This window comes from Mus musculus, chromosome 15 (assembly GCF_000001635.26).
Source record: "Mus musculus strain C57BL/6J chromosome 15, GRCm38.p6 C57BL/6J".
Taxonomy (NCBI): domain Eukaryota; kingdom Metazoa; phylum Chordata; class Mammalia; order Rodentia; family Muridae; genus Mus; species Mus musculus.
The window spans coordinates 75,868,474-75,890,815 of NC_000081.6; the positions used below are offsets into that span (position 1 = coordinate 75,868,474).

A 22,342-nucleotide genomic window follows, 5' to 3' on the forward strand; every position below is an offset into this window, starting at 1 on the left:
GCCGAGGTACGGTAACCTACAGGAGCAAAAATGACTCAAAGACAGTTGCAACACCAAAGGGTGTTGCACGGGCAACAGCTCACGGAAGCTGGAAACTGGGAGCACATTGCACAGCCTGCTGGTAGCCCAACAGTTAGGAGTGCGTCCTTACCAACTGACTGGTCTAAATGTTCTCTGGGCAGCTCAGTTGATCTTTGTTTCTTCTAGGCAGCTCTTTGTCCTCTGTGTCTGTTTGGCCACTGGACTTGACAGGGAGTGAGTGTTTGCATCTTTATTATTCATATCCTCTTGGAGAGGGGAGGGAGGGAGCTAGTGAATATGGTTTACTTCCTATCCTAAAGAGCTTTCTTGAAGGATGGAAACTGCTGCCCAATACCTGGGTGCGGACATGGCCAGACCCCAGCATGCCCACACATGCTTTCCCAGAAAAGATGCACAGAAACAGTTTAAGAGGTAAGTCTGTCCATGGGACAGGATGACCTCCTGCTTCTGCTTCAGGGGACATAGGGCACACAGCTAAGGCAGCAGATTCTTATTCTGTGACAATGCTATGCCACAGGCATACAAGTGTGACCTACAGAGGCAGATTCTGGCAATCAACAGGTCTCATGGCACGGGGGAGTTCATGGGATGTGTCTAGGGAGAGATGTTCCTAACTGATATGGTCAAGGGGTTATGATCGGCCCTGGGAGACTGTAGGGCTAGGAGACGTGTTTGGTACTTGGTGGGGACCACACCACCTCCATAGTGCAGCTCAGTCTTGGCTTGCTGAGTGATGGAGGAAGCAACAGCTTCTTCCTGATGGGTTTTTTCCCTCTTTTTTTTTTTTTTAAAGTGTCAAGGATCTGATGGGACCCTTCTTTTTTTTTTTTTAAAGATTTATTTATTTATTATATGTAAGTACACTGTAGCTGTCTTCAGACACTCCAGAAGAGGGCATCAGATTTCGTTATGGATGGTTGTGAGCCACCATGTGGTTGCTAGGATTTGAACTCGGGACCTTCAGAAGAGCAGTCGGCGCTCTTAACCACTGAGCCATCTCGCCAGCCCCTTTTTCCCTCTTTTTAAGTGATGCAAACATAGGCCAGATTAGACCAGATTAAAAGTAGATAAAGGCAGGTTTATCAGGAGGCAGCTCTCCAGTGGGTTCACCGTTGTCACAGATGTCACATGTGGAAGTCAGTGAAGTTACACAACCAGGTTAAATAAAGCAAGGGGGTTTTATGGTTCTAGGATGCGGGGTGATGACGTAGTGATCTAGGATCTGGGATCGTGTCCATCCATGGTCAAAAACTAAGGCCCTGGCCGGAAACTCCAAGATGAGGAATGATGACAAGTTAGCTCAGAGTTTTCTCCAAGAAGGCAGAGTTGGGGGAAGGAGAAGCAGATGGGGTTTCCTAGCTTGTTCCAGAACTGAGCAGGAGTTCCATCCCAACATCCCAACCTCTTTAGGTCTAGGGGCTCCCATTCAGATCTGGCTACTTCCTGCTGAAGAGGGATGGCATGGGGTGGGAGGGTGAGGAGTTGGTGGGTTCATGTTCAGGGGGACGTTGGATGGAGAAGCATCTGGTTGCCTGTCATCCCGGAGACTTCACAATCGCATTTGTGGAAGAAGAGGAGAAGGCGTGGGGCCTTAAAAAGAAAAGATAAATTAGTATCCTCAGCCCTATGAATGGGCTAGCCTTGTGTGAAGAGCAAAGACTGCCAGAAAAAGCGGAACACAGATGTGTCCTGCCTGGTTGTGTGAGCAGAGTTTTTTTTTTTTTTTTCTTTTCTTTTTTTAATGGTTTTTCGAGACAGGGTTTCTCTGTATAGCTCTGGCTGTCCTGGAACTCACTTTGTAGACCAGGCTGGCTTCAAACTCAGAAATCCGCCTGCCTCTGCCTCCCGAGTGCTGGGATTAAAGGCGTGAGCCACCACGCCCGGTGTGAGCAGAGTTCTTTAGACAATCTGTGGAGTGACTCAATCTGGGTCTCCGGCAGGTTTGTCATTTCCCCAGAAACATGCAGGTCTCACCCTATCAGTTATGGGGAGGTTAAGGTCCTCTAGTTTTGTAGGGCCACTGAAGCTTATAAGAATCTTACTAAGTTTACAAAAAGAGGCAAGTTTTAGACACGTTAGCATTATCATTTGTACTGACTGGTTTCTTGTGTCAACTTGACACAAGCTGGAGTTAACACAGAGAAAGGAGCCTTCCTTGAGGAAATGCCTCCATGAGATCCAGCTCTAAGGCATTTTCTCAATTAGTGATCAAAGCAGGGAGGGCCCGTTGTGGGTGGTGTCATCCACAATGGGCTGGTAGTCCTGGGTTCTATAAGAAAGCAAACTGAGGAGGCTGGAAAGATGGCTCAGCGGTTAAGAGCACTGACTGCTCTTTTGAAGGTCCCGAGTTCAATTCCCAGCAACCACATGGTGGCTCACAACCATCTGCAATGAGATCTGACTCCCTCTTCTGGAGTGTCTGAAGACAGCTACAGTGTACTTACTTATATAATAAATAAATCTTTAAAAGAAAAAAAAAGAAAGAAAGCAAACTGAACATGTCAGGGGGAGCAAGCCAGTACATAGCACCCCTCCATGACCTCTGCATCAGCTTCTGCCTCCAAGTTCCTGCCTTGTGAGTTCCTGCCCTGACTTCCTTTGGTGATGAACAGCAGTATGGAAGTGTAAGCTGAATAAACCCATTCCTCCCCAACTTGCTTCTTGGTCATGATGTTTTGTGCAGGAATAGAAACCCTGACTAAGACATCATTGTAATCTATACTGAAACTCACATTGTAGAAAAAGACAGTAGACTCTTACCTTTCTGTCCTAGTACAGGCTTGGAAAATGACTTCGGGTTAAAAGCATGGACAGTCTTTCAGATGAGCTCAGGGAAGACAAACCTTCCGTGAAACAGAAGGGGCAAACACTCCCTCGGTCGTGATTTGTAGTAAGATAGAGACTGTGAAACAGGGGCTTCTTTCTCTATCCAGAAGGCTGGGTGCACATAGATTAGACAAACCTTTTTAATGAGAAATACTTTTAAGTCTATATTTAGAAAACCAGAGGAAATTTAAAATCCCGAGCTTGGGACTATAATAGTGGATCATACAGTGGAAGGTTTTATAAGAGTTAGACTAATAGTGTATCAGAACTCTATTGGTTGATGTTGAAACTTTGAACTTTTGAAGCTTCATACAACAGTAACATAGTGAGGGATTGGAATCTGAAGCATTTTTTTTTCCATTTCTCCCATACACCTTAAATCATTTTTATGTCACCCAAGATTTTTACACCCTCCAACCTCCACACCTTACGTTTACCTCAAATGCCTTCCTAGGCCCTCAGTCACCTTCTTAGATCCTTAAACATTTTCTTAGAAGCTTTTGGATCCTCAGACCTTACATAAACTTAAAACTTAATATTTTTTTTCCTACCCAATTATTTGACGTGAGACATAGGTGGTTGATCATTGGGAACAGTCATTTTATAGTGAGTTTCTTTAGACATAGGAACAGTAAAAAAGTTACATTGAATTTATTTTTTATTATTTATTTATTTATTGAATCTGTTAAGGGGGTAAATCGTGTCTAGACCTAGCAGCAGCAGCACGCAGAGAGCAAGGCTTGAGGCCTGATTTTTACACGTGAAGAGGACTGAGAAGGCAGCTGAAGCCTTGGTTTGTGTTATTAAACTGATCCTCAAGGCCACGAGACCTGAGAAGGATAGATTTACCTGAATAAGCAGGGAGGGACGTAAAGAGCGAGCGGCTTCCGAGTCTGTTAAACCTAACAGCGACTTAATAGCTACATGGGTTCTTCAGTGGTCAGTGGGGCATCCATTTTTGGCCTTCAGGCCCCCAGAAATCTTACAAACTTTCCTGTAGAGCGGGAACTCAGGGAGACTGTCCTACCTTGTCTAAGGAAAGTGAGTCAGCTTCCCAGTATCTTGTCCATCCACAGTTTGGACAGTGTGTAATCAGCCGTAGAGACCAAGGGCAGTTTACAGCCCAGTGGTCTGCTTCGTCACATATGAAGCAAACTCCAGGTGAAGGTTCTTCAGTGCCCATCTTTTTTGGCGGAGATCAAGGGTGGTGTCAGGAGCCAGTGTGTTTCTATTACAAAAAGCTTTTTTATTAAACATTGTAAATGCCATCTTCTGTAGATCTCTGAAGTATTTGAGGATCACCCGTCTGTCTACAGTATACCCAAAGAGACAAACACTGTCTTTAGTTAGTTACATTTTGTTTAACTTTGAAAGCATATATAGGAGCCTAAACAAAGCTTGTTTTGGTAATTAATCATGACTATAAGTATAGTTATGAACATATTAAAGAATATGATTTTGAGGTTATTGATAATTAACTTGTATGTTTTTTTGTTTTTTTGGGGTTTTTTTTGTTTTTGTTTTTGTTTTTCGAGACGGTTTCTCTGTATAGCCCTGGCTGTCCTGGAACTCACTTTGTAGACCAGGCTAGCCTCGAACTCAGAAATCCACCTGCCTCTGCCTCCCGAATGCTGGGATTAAAGGCGTGTGCCACCACTGCCTGGCTGTATGATTTATTTTTAATAGTTTATAAAATTAGGTTTAAGCTGAAGGCAATGTCAGGGCAGGAAAGGGTTAATAAGTTAGGGGGGAAATGGCAAGGATCTTGGCTGGGGAACCGTTATCACAAGGTTATAATTTTTTTTTATGGTTTTAGAGCTTTATTGTAGAAAGGCAGGGGGAAATAGGGAAGGTGGAAAGAGAGAGAGAGACCGGCCATGGCCAAGAGGGGAGAAAGGGGGGGAGAGAGAGAAGAAAGGCTAGAGAGTGATAAAGTTTAAAAAGAGAGGTAAAAGCTTAGAGCAGTCATAAGTTATTTTGTAGCTTATTTGGTTATCAGCAGTGTAGAATTTAGCCTTACGAAGGAAGTCAGAGAGGCATGTTGGGCTGAAAGAAGGGGGCTTTTTTGAGCCAGGTCAGTGAGCAGGCAGAGGGACTGTTGTAATGCTGGGACTGTTGGAACGGTGTTGCTGGAACAAGCTGTGGGGCCCACGTCACCCGCAGAGGGGGGCAGGTGTGTGGGAGGAATGCAACAGCCCTTCATGGGCCTAAGGGAGAATGTTAGCCTGGGCTTTTTCCAAGTAGGAGTGGGAGTTTTCTCTGTGCAGGTGGGATTTGGAAGACAGCAGATGGGGTTTCCTAGCTCGTGCAGGGAATGAGCAGGGGTTCCAGCCTAACACTTCCAAGCACACCACAGATAATGCAGCTTTCAGGACTTACTAGCCAGAGGGGACTAAACACTCCACTGTGGCTGGAGCATTAAACTACTGTCGCAGGCACTGTCCTATTGCTGTGAGGTGACATCATGGCCAAGGCAACTCCTCCTTTCTTTTTTTTTTTTTTTTTTTTTTTTTTTTTTTTTTTTTTTTTTTTTTTTTTAAAGATTTATTTATTACATGTAAGTACACTGTAGCTGTCTTCAGACACTCCAGAAGAGGGAGTCAGATCTTGTTGCAGATGGTTGTGAGCCACCATGTGGTTGCTGGGATTTGAACTCTGGACCTTTGGAAGAGCAGTCGGGTGCTCTTACCCACTGAGCCATCTCACCAGCCCAACTCCTCCTTTCTTTCTTTCTTTCTTTCTTTCTTTCTTTCTTTCTTTCTTTCTTTCTTTCTTTCCTTTTTTCTTTCTTTCTTTCCCTCTCTCTTTCTTTCCTTCTTTCTTTTTTTTTTTTGGTTTTTCGAGACAGGGTTTCTCTGTATAGCTCTGGCTGTCCTGGAACTCACTTTGTAGACCAGGCTGGCCTCGAACTCAGAAATCTGCCTGCCTCTGCCTCCTGAGTGCTGGGATTAAAGGTGTGTGCCACCATGCCTGGCTCGCTCTTTCTTTCTTTCTTTCTTTCTTTCTTTCTTTCTTTCTTTCTTTCTTTCTTTCTTTCTTTCTTTCAAGATTTATCTATTTATTATATGTAAATACATGTAAATATGCTGTAGCTGTCTTCAAACACCCCAGAAGAAAGCATCAGATCTCATTATGGGTGGTTGTGAGCCACCATGTGGTTGCTGGGATTTGAACTCAGGACCTCTGGAAGAGCAGTCAGTGCTCTTAACTGCTGAGCCATCTCTCCAGTCCTTTTTTTTTTAAGATTTATTTATTTATTTTATGTATGTGAGTACACTGTAGCTGTACAGATGGTTGTGAGCCATCATGTGGTTGCTGGGAATTGAACTCAGGACCTCTACTGGCTCCGGCCTCGTTTGCTCCAGCCCCACTCACTCTGGCCCAAATATTTATTTATTATTATATGGAAGTACACTGTAGCTGTTTTTAGACACACCAGAAGAGAGTGTCAGATCTCATTATGGATGGCTGCTGGGATTTGAACTCAGGACCTTCAGAATAGCAGTCACTGCTTTTTTTTTTTTTTTTTTTTTTTTTTTGGTTTTTTGAGACAGGGTTTCTCTGTATTGGCCAGGCTGTCCTGGAACTCACTCTGCAGACCAGGCTGGCCTCGAATTCAGAAATCTGCCTGCCTCTGCCTCCCAAGTGCTGGGATTAAAGGTGTGTGCCACCACCGATGAGTCATCTCACCGGTCCCCCCTCCCCTGTCCCCAGTCCCCCAAAGCAACTCTAAAGGAAAACTTTAATTGAACCTGGCTTACAGTTTCAGAGGTTTAGTCTATTATCATCATGGTAGTGTAAGGGTCCATGATTCGCCAAAGAATGATACCCCAGACTCAAATAGTATGTAAACACAAGGAGTATTTTATTCAGCAGAAGTTGGGTCTCCTATTACCAAGAGAGAGAGACAACCAAGTGAGTTCAAAGGCCTGGTTTTAAAGCACACTGGAATTCCGGAGAATATGGGCTTTATCTTACTCTATCTCTAGGCATTCCTGAACAATTATCCAGTGTGAAGGCTGGAGCCTGGGGTTTTTGGTTTTTTTTTTTTTTTGTTTTTCTATTAGCAATTGACTTGCTCAGGCTTGCCTGGTCTTGCCCAGTTCTTAGGCCTAGTCTTTTTTTTTGAGACAGGGTTTCTCTGTATAGCCCTGGCTGTCCTGGAACTCACTTTGTAGACCAGGCTGGACTCGAACTCAGAAATCGGTCACCTGGGATTAAAGTGCTGGGATTAAAGGCTTGTGCCACTAGGCCTGGCTAGGCCTAGTCTTCTTAACTACCAATTTGAAGTCTGTCATGAAATCAGCCTAGCCTTCTCATTAGGAAGTACGGTGGCATGCAGGCAGACATGGTGCTGGAGAAGGAGCTGAGAGATCTGCATCTTGATCTGCAGAAGGAGACTGTGTGCCACACTGGGCATAGCTTGAGCATAGGAGAGCTTTGAGGTGACCCTGCCCCCCACAGTGACATACTTCCTCCAATAAGGCCACACCTCCTAATAGTGCTGTTCCCTAGGACCAAGCATCCAAACACACGAGTCTATGGGGGACCATTCCTATACAAACCACGGTATGAACAATTATCATCGTGACAGGGAACATCGTGGCAGACCCGGTGTTGAAGAAGTAGTTAAGATCTACATCTTGGTCCACAAGATGGGGGGGGGGGGGAGGAGGACAGTGGCTTTTGAAACCTCAGAGCCCATGCTCAATGACACACTTCCTCCAACAAAGCCATAACCTACTCCAACAAGGCCACACCTCCTACTTCTTCAAAATAATGCCACTTCCTGCTGACAAAGCGGTCAAATATATGAGCCTGAGGCCCATTCTTACACAAGCCACCACAACATCAGGAGAACTAACGGTGGGAATATTACTTAAAGGGCTCCAGAAAGGCCTCAAATATCTGAGGGTCATATTGCAGACAAGCCTCTCACCTTAGTGTGCTCACACAGTGCTCAACTTCTTGGTCCCCCCATTTTCCTTTGAAAACGTGTTAACTTTCTCAGGTTAGCACACAGTGATGGGGTTCATCATGGCATCTTTATGCACATGTATCATTAATCCTGGTTCTCATTTGTTCCCCAAATGCACTTCCGTTCTCCACCATCCAGCTGATTCCTTTCTTCTTCATAATATTCCTCATGTCTGCGAGCCACTATCCCGATAATTCTCAACCTGTGAGTCACGGCTCTCCTAAGACCATCAAGAAACACAGGTATTTGCATTACGATTCATAGCAGTAGCAAATTTACAGTTATAAACTAGCAGTGAAAATAATTTTATGGTTGGGTCACCGCAACCTGAGGAACTGCATTAAAGGGTCAAGGCTCTGGGAAGGTTGAGAACCACTGCACTATCCTGCCTCACAACTTCTGATCTCCTTCTTCCCTTCTCATGATGTCCTTTCAAGTCCTGTCCCGCCACCCCCACCCCTATATGAAGGTTCCATGGGGCTGGAGAGATAGCACTTGCTTCTCTCGAAGAGGACCTGGGTTTGGTTCCCAGCATCCATATACGGCAGCTTATAACCAGCCATCTGTAACTCCAGTTTCAGGGAATACAGCACCTTCTCCTGCACCATTTATGCATAGACACACATGCAGATAGAACACTTGTACACATAACATACAAGTAAAAGCAACACACATTTAAAGCTGGTCGTTTATGCCTTTAATCCTAGCTCTCACGAAGCAGACAGACAGAGTCTGAGGCCAGCCATCAGGCCAGCAGGGGCTACATAGTAAGATTTTTGTCTCAAAACAGATAAATAACATTCTTGTACATATAGGAGAAAATATGTACATTAGCCAGGCGTGGTGGCGCATGCCTTTAATCCCAGAACTCGGGAGGCAGAGGCAGGTGGATTTCTGAGTTCAAGGCCAGCCTGGTCTACAGAGTGAGTTCCAGGACAGCCAGGACTACACAGAGAAAGCCCGTCTCAAAAAAAAAAACAAAAAACAAAAAACAAAAAATAAAAATAAAAAATTTAGTTTTATTTTATGTGTATTGGTGGTTTGCCTGTCTGTTTGTCTGTCTGAAGGTGTTGGATCCCCCTGGAGCTGGAACTACAGACAGTTGTGAGCTGCCATATGGGTGCTGAGAATCAAACATAAGTTCTCTGGAAGAACAGCCAGTGCTCTTAACCACTGAGTCACCTCTCTAATCCAGATATATCATTTTCTTGCTTGCCTGCCTTTCTCTCTCTCTCTTTCTCTCTCTCTCTCTTTCTCTCTCTCTCTTCCTTCCTTTCTTTCTTTCTCTCTCTCCCTTCCTTCCTTCCTTCCTTCCTTCCTTCCTTCCTTCCTTTCTTTCTTTCTTTCTTTCTTTCTTTCTTTCTTTCTTTCTTTCTCTTTCTTTCTTTCTCTCTCTCTTTTTCTGTATGTTTTGCGTACATGTTCATTTGCTTGGTTGGTTTTTGAGACAGGGTCTCTCTGTGTAACAGTCCTGGCTGTCCTGGAATTCGCTTTGAAGACCAGTCTGGCTTGGAACTCACAGAGATCCACCTGCGTCTGCCTCCCCAGAGTTGAGGTTACAGGTGTGCGCCATCACATCTGGCCATCATTTGTTTTCTTGATGATGGTGGTTCTGACTGGAGTAAGAAAGACTCTCAAAGCAGTTTTGATTTGCATTTCTCTGCTAGCTAAGAATGTTGAACACTTAAGTACTTGTTGTCCATTTGCATTTCTTTGTTTAAGAACTATTTGGCTCAGCACTTCATTCATTCATTAATTTTTGTTTATGTGTGTGCTGTGTGTGCAGGTCCCAAAGCGGGTGTTGAATCCTCTGGAGCTGGAGTTATAGGAGGCTGTAAGCTTCCTGATGTAATGCTAGGAGCTGAACTCTGGTCCTTTGGAAGAGCAGGAAGAGCTCTTAACCTCTTTCCATCTCTCCATCATCTCTTAATCACCTCTCCATCTTTCCACCCCAGTAGCTCATTTATTGATTGGTTGACTTGATATTTTGTAGCATAAAATTTGCAGTTCTTTAATCTTCTAGCTGATACGTAGTTGATAAATATATTTTCCCATTGTGTAAATTGTCTCTCCATTCTTGTAATTGTTTCTTCTGCTATAGAGAAAGGAGCAGGCCGGGCGGTGGTAGTGCACGCCTTTAATCCCAGCACTCAGGAGGCAGAGGCAGGCAGATTTTTGAGTTCGAGGCCAGCCTGGTCTACAGAGTAAGTTCCAGGACTGCCAGGGCTATACAGAGAAACCCTGTCTGGGGGAGCATTTTAACCGCATATAATCCTATTAGCAAGCCTTGGGGTTGTCCCCTGTGCTGTGGGAGTCCTGTTCAGAAAATTCTTGTCTCTGCCTGCATCTTAGAGTGTCTTCGTCTCAGACTTTCAAAACTTCAACCCTTACATTATGGTCCTTGATTCATTTTGAAGAGGTTTTTGCTAACCATTTGTTAAAGGTGCTGTCTTTCCCCCTAATAATGTTTTTGAAAGTTTTACTACAAATTAAGTGTGTACTGCTGGGTGCTCCTTGTCCTCCGTTGGTCTATGGTCTTCTTACAGTGGCTCAGTACTAGAGAGGAGGATCCAGTACTGTCATTCGTTCAGCACTGCTAAGAATCCCTTGAGTTAGGGCTGGAAAGAAGGTTCGGGGGTTAAGAACATTGGCTGCTCTTCCAGAGGTTGAGTTCAATTCCCAGCAACCACATGGTGGCTCATAACCATCTGTAATGAGATCTGATGACCTCTTCTGGTGTGTCTGAAAACAGCTACAGTGTACTCATATAAAATAAATTAAAAAAAAAAAAAAGAATTCCTCGAGCTATTTGGGTGTTTGTTGTGCTTACATGTGAATTTTTGAATTACTATTTCTAATAGAATGTCACTATATACTTGATGGAAATTGTGTTGAATCTATACATTGCTCTCAATAATGCAGTTTTAAAGGACTCCAGTCAAACAGTAAATATCTGAACCAATTTTTTTATGAATAGCAAACACCAGTATATAATTCCTTTTACTGTATAATTTCATCATCTACGCTATAAAGTAGGAAAAGTTTATTTTAGTCAATCTATTCATTTACTTTGTTCTATTCCTCCAGGGTGTACCCTGTCCAATGTCAAAACTCTCCATAATCTATCACAGTTTCAACAATGTTTAAAAGTCCAAAGTTCAGGCTGGAGAGATGGCTCAGAGGTTAAGAGCACTGGCTGTTCTTTTATTAGAGGTTCTGAGTTCAATTCCTAGCAACCACATGGTGGCTCACAACCATCTGTAATGAGATCTGGTACTCTCTTCTGGCCTGAAGGCATACATACAGGCAGAACATTGTTTACATAATATATCTTTTCTTTTTAAATCCAAAGTTCAAAGTCCCTTCTGAGAGTCATGCAATCTCTTAACTGCAATCCCTAAAAATTATAATCAATAAGCAAATCACATATTTTCAATATATCATGGCACAGGATATACATTATTGTTCCAAAAGTAGCTGGGCAAACTCTAAACTCTGAATCTCCATGGTTGATGTAAAACTTCTTTCAGCTCTGTTGACTATAACACAATTCATTCTATTAGATTGGTTCTCCTCCCTATTAGCAACTTTCCTTGACAAGTATCTCATGGCTCTGGCATCTCTAACATCTTGGGATCTCCAAGGCAACTTCAACATTACAGCTTCTTGTTCCAATGTCTGGAATTCACACATAATCTTCCGGGCTTCTCCAGCTCTGCCCTCTGTAGCACTCTAGGCTCTGGTTGACTCCATTCCACTGCTGCTGCTGTTCCTGGTGGTCATCCCATGGCACTGGCATCTCCAACACACTGGGATTTCTCACTGCAATTAGGCTTCAAAGAGCCTCTCACAGGCTCACTTTATGGTGCCAAGCCTCAGTTTCTTTGCACCCCTTAAGGCCTGGGCCATCAACTGCAACTGAGGCTGCACCTTCACCAATGGCCTTCCCTGGCAGCTCACAGTGCCCAGCCTCAGCTGCTCTCCATATTCACGCCTTCAAAACCAGTACCACCTGGGTGATTCTTATACATTACCAAGTCTGGCTACCAACATGAGGTACAACTTTGGCCACTTCTAGAACACAACTTCTCTCTGCTCTCAGAAAAATTCCCAGAAGATTTCACCTCAGTGATGCTGGTCTCTTAATTACCGCTAATTTCTCAGCTCCAGCTAACCAGCATCAATTGCCCCAGTAGTCCCTTATTTTATTTTATTTTTGACTCTAAAGCCAAAGCTGTTGAGTTCTGCTGCTTGCTGGGGCTGGGACAAGGGATCCCCTTGTTCTATGACATTATCTCCAGCTTTCTGTTTCCCAACTCACTCACTGTCTAAGCTTGGCTGTCCTGGAACTTGCTCTGTAGATTGACCTTGAACTCAGAGATCTGCATGGCTCTGTCTCCTGAATGCTGAGAGATTAAAGGCCAGGGGCCCAAGCTTTTCTGTAGCTGCTTGTATTCTTAAGCTAATTGTGTCCTCCAAAACTGTTTGCAGAGAAGGTCTGCACTAGCTTCTGGGAACCTACTCCCCCCCCCCCCAACCCCCCATCACTTCTTACTGTAGATGCCAGCAGCCAATAGCTGGGGAGAAGAGAAAGAGGAGGGGTTTTAGATTTTCCTGAGCTTGGGATCTCAAAGAGGAGGCAGGGAGGAGGGAAGTCATGCCAGAGACGTGCAGGACAGAGAGGCAGAGCTGCCAAGTAAAGGGACCAAGAAAACGTGGCCCGGAGGGCTGCTCAGTTGGGTCTAAAGCAGCCATGGTGAAACACAGAAGTTATTAAGTAGTAACTCGGAATTATTGGCAGAGTAGATTCTAACAACATGAAGGTTAGGCAGTCGTCCAGCTATTGTGCTGCTTGAGGCATATTAAAATGTAAAGGCTATGTGTGTGCCTTTCATTTGGGAACATAAACCATTGAGGCAGGTAGCAACCCTGCACCAGGATTTATTAAATTATCAATACTACACTTTTCATGGCCACTGTGCCTCAAGTTCCAGATCAAAATCCCTGCGTCTTCTGGTCTCAAGATCTGGATCACAGCTGCGCCCTCTGTTCTGGATTGTAGCTCATTCCAGATTAAAAGTCCAAATGAAAACAATCCAGGTAATTCCAGATTAAAAGTCCAAGTGAAAACAATCCAGGTAATTCCAGATTAAAAGTCCAAGTGAAAACAATCCAGGTAATTCCAGATTAAAAGTCCAAGTGAAAACAATCCAGGTAATTCCAGATTAAAAGTCCAAATGAAAACAATCCAGGTAATTCCAGATTAAAAGTCCAAGTGAAAACAATCCAGGTAATAGCACCTAACACGACCCGGGTTTGCTGTTATGAAGAGTGTCTTAATGAAAAGGAGCAAGCTGAGAAAGGAAAAATACAAAATGTATCGTTCAAGTAATAAAGATGCAGCAGGAAGTGAAATAGAACTGAATCCTGGGCTGGGCAGGGGGGGGCACACACCTTTAATCCCAGCACTCGGGAGGCAGAGGCAGGCGGATTTCTGAGTTCGAGGCCAGTCTGGTCTACAGAGTTCAGGACAGCCAGGGCTACACAGAGAAACCCTGTCTCGAAAAACCAAAAGAGAAAAGAAAGAGGAAAAAGAAAAAGAAAAACAACAAAAAAAGAGTGAACATTAGTAACCATGAAACAGATTTTATACCAGGCTGTTTTGAGACTTTCATCGTCAATGCAATTATTTAAAACCTCTTCACCTCAGCCTCAGGCAGACTCTTCAGACAATGGCAAGAACTGCCACATTCTTTATCAAAATATCTCAAAAACAATTTCTCAGCCACATACTAACATTCTTCTCCACTAAAATCTATCGGGCCAGGTCTGCACAGTTAAATCATTCTCAGCACCAACATCTTCCATATTTCTCCGAGGATGGTCCATTAAACCCTGCTTTAAGCATTCCACTATTTCCCAAACCAAAATCCTTATTTCTCCAAACAAAACCGTGGTCGGGCCTATCACAGCAATGGTCCCTGGTGCCAACTTCTGTCTGAGGGTTTTACTGCCATGAAGAGACACCATGACCAGGAACTCTTATAAAGGACAACATTTAATTGAGGTTGTCTTACAGGTTCTGAGGTTCAGTCCATTATCATCAAGGCAGGAAGCATGGCAGTGTCCAGGCAGGCATGGCGCTGGAGGAGCTGAGAGTTCTACATCTTCATCCAAAGAAAGCCAGGAGCAGACTGTTTTCAAGCAGCTAGGAGTAGGGTCTCAAAGCCCACCCCCACAGTGACACACTTCCTCCAACAAGGCCACACCTACCCCAACAAGGCCACACCTCCTAACTGTGCCACTCCCTGAGCCAAGCTTATTCAAACTACCACACAAGGTCTCACCAAATTGCCCAGGCTGGCTTGAACTTATGATCCTGTCTCAGCTGTGCCACCACCTCTGGTCCTGGTAGGGTTATGACTGCATCCGGGCCTGGGCGGTTGTGGTACACACCTTTTGGCAGTTTCTCTGCCGTAAGGTGAACCCATTCAGGCCCTAACGAGCGTTTGCCCTAAGCTACTGGAATTTGAGTCCTGCCCTCAGGCTGATATTAGTCCTTAACAGGCAGGGAGGGAGTATTTTTATTTTATCCGTATTTTTATTTTATGTGTATTTTGCCTAAATGTCTATGCACCACATGCATGTACTACCTGTGGAAGCCAAAAGAGGGCCTCAGGCTCCCTAGAACTGGAGTTATAGAGAGTTGCTAGCCACCTTGTGGATACATGGAGTAGAATCCTGTCCTCTGCAAGACATCCTCTGCAAGACAGACAGGTGCCCTGAATCACTGAACCATCCATCGCCCTAGCCTGACTTTGGTCTTGCTGCATACTGGTTTGCTCATCTCTAGCCAAGCTAGACCTTGTGCCAGGCCCAGCTCATCACAACCAGTTTCTCAGCCAGACGTTCAAGCCCTGCCATGTTGTCATGCTGATTTTAAATACCTTCCATGTAGGTGCTAGGGAAGCAAATGTAAGACAGGACCCCATGCTTGTCCCCAGGAGACCCCAGTGTGGGGGAAACAGCCCCCCCCCCCAACTCATCACTACATGGTGCATACCCTGTGTTTGTGAGCAGGCCTCCCTGAAGCCATGGTAACCATTCTGTGTGGAGGAAGCTGCCTCTGCCAGTGCCTGGAGAGGTGGGGTCACCCCTGTGGCCGACTCTTCCTGTCTATCCAGCTACGCCATCCACAAGGCGTTGGGTAATGACATACCCATTCACAGTCTGGTGGGTGTGGAGTGCTTGCTTCCATACTTCAACCCAGGGGTGCAATCCTGGCTTGGGCTCTCCAGCATGAACGGATGTTAGAGATACCTTCTAGAAAACACCATTAGATGAGTGGGCTCTGACAAGAGTGGGGATAGGAAATGGATTGGTTATCCAAAGGAGTAGGGACAGACAGGAGAACAGGCCAATGCCTCTTGAATAAAGGGCACATTAAGCTAGAACAGCTGTAGGGAAGAGAGGTAGGATGAACCAGGAGGGCTGGATTACTGATGTAACTAGGAAGGCCATGACAGATAGGACTCTGGCTGACTAGTCCTAGGAAGGGCACACTCCAGAAGTGGACAGACTGGCCTGGCAAAGAATAAATAGACCAAGACTATAAAAGGCACTTGAGGTAGAATGTGCCATCCGCAACGCAGTTTTCACGTCGTGGGCCCATAGAAAATAGTTACAGGGCGAGGGGCACCAGTGGCCAGCACCAGGCCCACAGCGACCCTTCAAGTAAGGTCTCTTCTGCAGATCTGCTATAGTGGGGGCTGGCGACAGCGTTGATAGCGCCCACAAATCTGGATACCGGGCCTGGCTCAATGAGGTTCAAGACAGCTCCATCGGCCTGCAAGGCTCCGGCGTAGGAACGGACTATCGTCATAGAGTGGATGGGGCCTTGGAGGGTATGAATGGTGGCGGCGGATGAAGCGGAAGAGGTTGGGGCTGCGTGTCTGGACCTGCGCCCGGGCAAGCAGCGCCACCTGCTGGGCAGACACGTGCGCTGCCGAGGAAACCGCAGACTCCGGGTCGCCCTGCAGCTGTCCTAGGTCTACACAAAGGGGCAACTCAGGCTGCGTGGGAAAAAGGAGCCCGGGGTCCACCCTCACCCATTCTGTCCTATCGACTCCTCCCCAGAACCCTCCACCTCTCCAGCACTCTACCCCATGTTAAATCTGGTTCTCACCCTGGAACAGAGAGTCCAACAGGTCCTGACTGATTCCTTTGGGCCTCGTATGATAGACCAGGAAACCTGTACAAAATTGAGAGGTCTGGCCCAGCCCTAGAAAAGGTTGGCCCAGCTCTCAGAGCCCTAAGTGAGTAAGTTGGCCTCACCTATTAGCACAGTGGCTGCCCTACGCAAGGTATCCTGTGGGCTCCGCAGGTAACCCTGGGTCTGACTCAGGAAGTATTGAACATGGCTTGGATATCGCTGAACCTAGGAACACAAATGCTTGTGACAGGATGGAAGTACCAGTCCTTCATGGAGCAGGTAACATGAACAAAGGCTGTGTGGACCAGTGGTCATGTTTAGCTCAGGTAGAGACTCTGTTTTGAGGGAGAGTGGACTATAGACTCCTTGGGCAAGCAAGCGGCTGACTATACCCTGGTGCTTTCTCTACTAACCAGGCGGTGGCAGACGCGGCTGAGAGCCTCAGGGCTGTCGTAGTGAGCCACAGTTACCATCTCCTCCAGCAGGCCCCATCGAAGGGCCTGATCGCAGCGGGCTAGTGTCCACTCAGAGCTCTGGAATGGAGAAAGCAAGCAGGGTTGGGTGTCCAGGAGATGGCAAGTGGTGGAAAGAAAGGGAAGGTGGCCAGAAAAGGTTGGCAGAGCCCAGGGTGAGGTGCCCAAGCGAAGACCTGGACCTAAAGGTCCTTGAGATTCTTGTCGCTAGCCTGAAATCTTCAGAGAGGCCACGGGGTAGGAAAGGTATTGGATGAGTCAGATATGGGACAGAAGACTGACCTCAGCAGCGTCCTGACTCGAGTCATGTAGGCGCAGCAACAGGGGCACCAGACTCTGCAGCACCAGTTTCCGCAGGGGTCCCCGAAGCCCCAGCCGGAGCCCCCGCTGGCCCCGCCGCACCAGTGTTCCAAGGAGTCCCACTGCCGAAGCGCGGACCGAGTCGCGAGCCTTCGTGGAAAAATATAGTCAGAGCTCAAGGAAGCAAGAGTGGGAAAGATCAGTGCAGAGTAAGGAGGGACGAGGCCTGATCAGGGCTGCAAATTAGGCCTTAATCTGGTGGCAGGTCCACAGGCAACTGAGCGGGGAACATAGGCAGAGCCCGTGGGTAGGAGTGAGTGTCTGTGGACAATTCCAACGGGGATGCAGTGGGACCACAGGGCAGGATTTTGCTCACATCGTCCAGTAGCGGTGGGAGACGTGGTCGAAGCTCGGAGCTGAGGAGTCTCACGGGTGCTCCGGGCTGCAGCAGTAGTCTCCGCAGTGCGCCAAGTGCAGCGCCCACGAGCCGCACATCACCTTCGCCCAGTGCTCTTAGGAGTACTGGCAGCAACATGTTCACATGCCTTATCTGTAAAGACAGGACTTGTGGCTGGACCTTTCCAGACTCTACCTAGCGTCCACCTCTCCCGGCATCTTCCAGGTCGGCACCTTCCCACGATTCATTGCAAGGTTGCCAAGGGCAAGTAGGCCTAGCCAGCGCACGGTGGGCTCTGGGTCACCCTGCCAAGTTCGAAGGCGCTCCAGGATGACTTCCTCACGTAAGAGACGTGCAGTAGACTGACTCTGTAACAGCTAAGCAAAGGGGCACGGAGTCAGCATATCTCTGTGTCTGAGCAGGAAGTCACCACTCACTACCGTTCTGGGAAGCAGGCTCACCCCAGTAAAGAAGGCCATAGCGGTGAGGCGTTGCGGGTTGTTGGCACTTCGTAGCCGAGGGAGCAAGTCCGCAAAAAGGCCTCGGAGATGGTGATCAGCATGTGCCACCATGGCACTGAAGTAGGGGAAAGGGGAGTTCTTCTTCCGCTTGGAAGGGCTCATCCCCACCTCCTCCCCCATGCCACCATCGCACCTGGCTAGCAGGGAGCCTTCTCCTGTTGTACTGTCCTGGGTTGCCTCCTCACCTGGCCAGCAGCAGGACACCCTCCAGGTGTGTGTGGGCTCCTACCAGTCTCCTCCAGCCTCCTGCTTGCTCCATACATGTGACCACCATTCGGCCACCATCCCCTGTGAGCAGGGCCTTTAAGGCCTCCACTGTGCAGCTGGAGGTGCGAACAGTTGTGCAGTGGGCAGTGAGGGCAAGGGAGGCCTGTCCCACCACTCACGTATCCCAGGGTACCTTCTCTCACCTGGCGTGGCTGTGAGGTGGCCCTCGGTGGGAAGGCTCCCAAACCTTAGGGCTGTCGGGGGAATGAGCACCTTGAGCCAGCTCATGCAGCTGTGTGACCAGTGCTAACAGCAGGTGAGGGTAGAAGCCTCGAGTGGCTCCCACGCAGCCAGAGACGGCCAACATCTCTCCAAGAGCGCGAGTGGCCTGTAGATCAAGTGAGCCCACCCTTGGAATTCTGACAATTTTTGGATGTGTACAGGATATCCCAGACAAGTGTAACTCTGGAGCTAGTCCTACCGTAAGTGGTTACTCTTTGGCTGCTTGTGGCCAGACCACGCCCCTATGTGTAGGCCACGCCCCCTGATGGCTCTTGCTGAAGCCACTTACTGCCAGGGCCTCAGACTCGGGAGCCGCCACACCCTTCAGTGCCCACAGCAGTTGCACCAACACCTGCCCGTTTACTCGCTGATTCCGGCTTAGGCTTCGCCACAGCTCAGAGGCTGCCCTAGGGGTGAGGGGCCATGTAGTGAAGAGGAGTTGCAAAGAATCCTCAGGAAAGCCCACCACGGCGACCTCTAGGAAAAGGCTCCAGAAGCAAACCATCCTTTACCCTTCCACCATCCCATATCCCAGAGAAGACAAACGCAGACGACAACAGAGCCAGCCCCAGAGATCAGCAGCCCTCTGGACTACACTGTGAGCCCCGTTGTGTCAGCTACTGGGAAACAGACCTAACATTATTTTTTTTAATTTTTAAAATTATTGTAAAGAATTAACCAAAAATAAATATTGGGGTAAATGACCCGAAGAGCCAGAGGCTTCTAGGTGATCAAGCCACCGTGCTTACTTATGCCGCCCACATCTTCAGGTAAAAAGCAGGGGATGGAGGGAAAGGAGAAGAGAGAGAGAGAGAGGAGAGTGTCAGAGTTAAACTAAACCCAGGTATGGTGGTGTAACACCAGCAAAAGTCTAGGGGAAGGGATTTCCGGGGCCCTATTCCCTTACTGCCCGGTGCTGCAGGAACCAGATCCTATGACCAAGCTATCAAGCGGGAAGGGGGAAGGAAGCCGCGTGGGGCAGCGCAGCGCGGCTGGGCGGGGAGGGTTACCGGTCCGGGGGTAGCGAACTGGGTAGCAGCGCACACACCACGTCCTGCGCATGCTCCAGAGCCAGTGCGCTCAGCACCCGTAGGGCTGCCCTCCGGGGTCTCCCCTCTGCCAGGCTAGGGACCTGTGCCAGCAGCCCACGCACCAGACCGTGGACCTGGGTAAAAGGAACAAACGTCAGTAGTTAGAGCCCCAGGACCTCAAAAGGAAACTCTTGCCAGCACCGCACCTCCCTACACTCAGAGCAGCCTTTAGGGGGAGTGTGGTCGAGGTTGAAGGGAGGCTTGCAGGATTCTCTGGATGGGGATGCTAACCTGGTCCTCCAGCCGCTGCCCCCGGGCTTCCAGGGCTGAGGACAGAGTGAGCGCTGTTGCCTGGGTCCCGGCATAGCCAGCCTCCTCCAGACAGGCAGCTGTATACAACGCAAGGTCTGCAAGGGTTCCTTCCTCCCAGGAATACTGGGAAGCCTATGATGGAAGAATGAAACGTGGAGTTTCTGAAGTCCCCAAGCCGATCTCAACTATCCTCCCTAGTCCTCCAGTCTTCCCATCCCTCAGATGGCGACAAACCTTCCTCCCGTATGATCTTTTCCATCCGTTTACCCTCAGGACTCCTCAATGCCCCCCCCCCCCCCGTACTTCTTGTCTTTCTAGTGCCCAAGTGAACAGCCAAACTTTGCATCATCCAGCATCTGCCCTCTTACTCACCTGGTACGGTCTCTCGGGGGCTGGCTCCTGGGCATTGTGTGGGGAATAGATCTCACTACCAGCTGTGGGGGCAACCACTTCATTCCCAGGCTGGGCCTCAAAGGCAGGGGTGAGTGTTTGAATATAGGGCTCAGGCTCGGGCCCAAGCTCCTGGGGATCAGACTGAGGGCCTGTAGAAGAGGGTCCCACAGGCTGCCCCTGGCTAGCCCGGATTCCTTCCGCTAGAGCTGTCAGAGTTAGGGAGCCCACAGGGCCGTCCCGGCCGTCCCGGCCCCGACCCCACACACCCCCAGCCATAGTGTTCCTACCAGCGGCACCTGCCACCACTCTTCCAGTGAAGTTGTGTCCAGACCTGACCTAGAATCAGGCCCCGGGCGGGCCCACAGGCGGGCCTACAGACAGGCGTGGTGGCGTGGGCATAGACGTAGGTACATGCGAGTCTGAGCATGTGCCAGTGATTGGCTGTTCAATCACAGAGATATCCTAGCATGGACTTGTGAAGGGTGTCTGCCCAGGCTGCTGGAGCCAAGTGGGACATGGCCACTGCATAGTCTGGCCCTGCCCACCAGTGTCCATGGAGATCATGGACTATCGTGGAGGAGAGAAAGGTCTTTAACCCAACTGCCCATCCCCCTCTTGCCTGGGGGAGGGGTCCAGGGCAGTTTTAGATCCTTCTGAGGAAGCCCCAGTAGGGTCAGGGGCTGGGCTAGACCACATAGCCAAATATCCTAGGAACGGGCGTGGTCAGGTACTGTCATTCTCCCTGAACTTGAAACACTTGGGGTGTGGAGCAAATGAGGTGAGGCTGGTGATGCCTCCTAAATACATTTGCAAGTGCCCACTATTGTTGATGCGGGCTCCTCTGCATCCTTGCCAGTCCCGAGGTGGTATGTCTCATGCCCTGTCTGTCCAGCCCCTCCTTCTCTGAGACTGTCTTCCCTGTGTCTGCGTAGGCAGTGTGTATGTATACTGTTCGCCCGGTTGTCTTCCTTTCCAGGTTCATGCTCCCCAGGGCTGGCCCAACCTCTACCCTAAATCCCCGCTCTCCACCCAACCACACTATAGGCACTGCCCAGCGCTAAGCCAGGGAAGCTAGATGAACTAGTCTGACAGACTGCTCCAGGCGGAAGTGCATGGGGAAGTATTCCAAGCAGTGGGCATTCACGCTCTTCAGCTCCTATACCTCGGGCTACCCAAGCCCCAACTCTGCCTCCCACCAAGCCATGAACCAAACCATGTGGTGGTTTGAATAAGAATGGCTCCCAAAGGCGCATGCATTTGAATGCTTAGTCACCAGGGAGCGGTGTTATTCTAAGATTAGGATCCGGAGGTGTGGCCTTCTTGAAGGAAGTGTGTCACAGGGGTGGGCTTTGAGGTTTCAAAAGCACATGCCAAGGCTAGGGTCTCTTTCAGAATGTAGAACTCTCCCCTCTGTCACCATTACCGTGCCTGCATGTATGTCCCCACCATGATGATCATTGATCATGGACTAACCTCTGAAACCATAGGAAAGCCTCCAATTAAATGCTTTCTTTGCCAAGAGTTGGTCGCCATGGTCATGGCGTCTCTTCACAACAATGGTAGGGTGCCTAAGACACTCCAACTGTCTCTGGAGCAATTCTTCCTGAGTCTTACCTAGCTTGCTGTACCCAGACAGCTCCAGCCCTCGCTGAGGCAGCTCCTTGGATCCTCAGCTTTTTAAATCTCCTCCTCCTTCCTCGGTTACTGGGTCAGAAACTGAGACCTCCCACCCCCACCCCCAAGGCCTATAACAGATGATAGATCAGGCAGGGATGGCTGGCTTGGGACGCCTGACATAGGCACATTGCCCTTAGCAGATACAAGCGCCTGGGGCTATGATTAGACTCTGACACCCCATCTCAGAACCTCCCTATCTGCTTCTAGTAGTAGGTGAGGGCTTTCATAACAACATCCTCAAAACACAGATAAAGATAAACCCTCCCTCCTTCTTGTGGCGCAGAGGTTCCATTAAGCCCAGCCCAGTGGCTACCTTCCCACCTGCTGGGTGTTAAGTTTCAATCCAGGGCAAGCAGAGGAGATGCCTACTTAACATATCAAAGCAGACCTGGCCTCCAGGTCTCTAAGCATCCTCCAGTCTCTACCTCATACAGGGTATGGCTGGCATATCCCACCCTCTACCCGGAACTCTCCAGCCCAGGGGCTGGGCTGCCCTTCCCCCAGAGGCTGTTCCCTATATACTCCAGGTATTTGGGTCACTGGCTCTCCTTTTGTAACTTTGGCTTCCTGGATGCTGTATTTTCTGTGCTCTCCCCCCCCCCCCCCCCCGCCCCAACTCCATGTTGTTCAGGGCCATGACTTCCAGATGTGTCTGCCTCTGGCTATGGCTCTCCTATCTATCTATAATAAA

General features: G+C 48.3%; 1 protein-coding gene across 6 annotated transcripts; it reads right to left on the reverse strand.

The window, feature by feature from the left end:
* Positions 1-13,393: 13,393 nt before the first annotated feature.
* Positions 13,394-22,220, reverse strand: Mroh6 (maestro heat-like repeat family member 6). Of its 6 annotated transcripts, none has more exons than XR_384000.3 (15): positions 19,954-20,352; positions 19,561-19,713; positions 19,249-19,403; positions 18,528-18,645; positions 18,160-18,344; positions 17,935-18,072; positions 17,690-17,804; positions 17,462-17,605; positions 17,208-17,381; positions 16,814-16,981; positions 16,472-16,591; positions 16,181-16,283; positions 16,032-16,097; positions 14,910-15,896; positions 13,992-14,013 (listed from the first exon to the last, which is right to left on the reverse strand). XR_384000.3 is itself a non-coding variant. In NM_001282443.2 (14 exons), exons 1-14 carry the CDS (start codon positions 20,248-20,250, stop codon positions 15,664-15,666), a joined length of 2,169 nt encoding a protein of 722 aa, NP_001269372.1. In that variant the 5' UTR covers positions 20,251-20,299; the 3' UTR covers positions 13,887-15,663. The 6 variants fall into 6 exon arrangements, 4 of the variants coding, with proteins under 4 accessions (XP_006520833.1, XP_006520832.1, XP_006520834.1 ...); XR_384001.3 differs by lacking the exon at positions 13,992-14,013 and adding an exon at positions 14,151-14,608; NM_001282443.2 differs by having other exon boundaries at positions 13,887-15,896; positions 19,954-20,299.
* Positions 22,221-22,342: the final 122 nt, after the last annotated feature.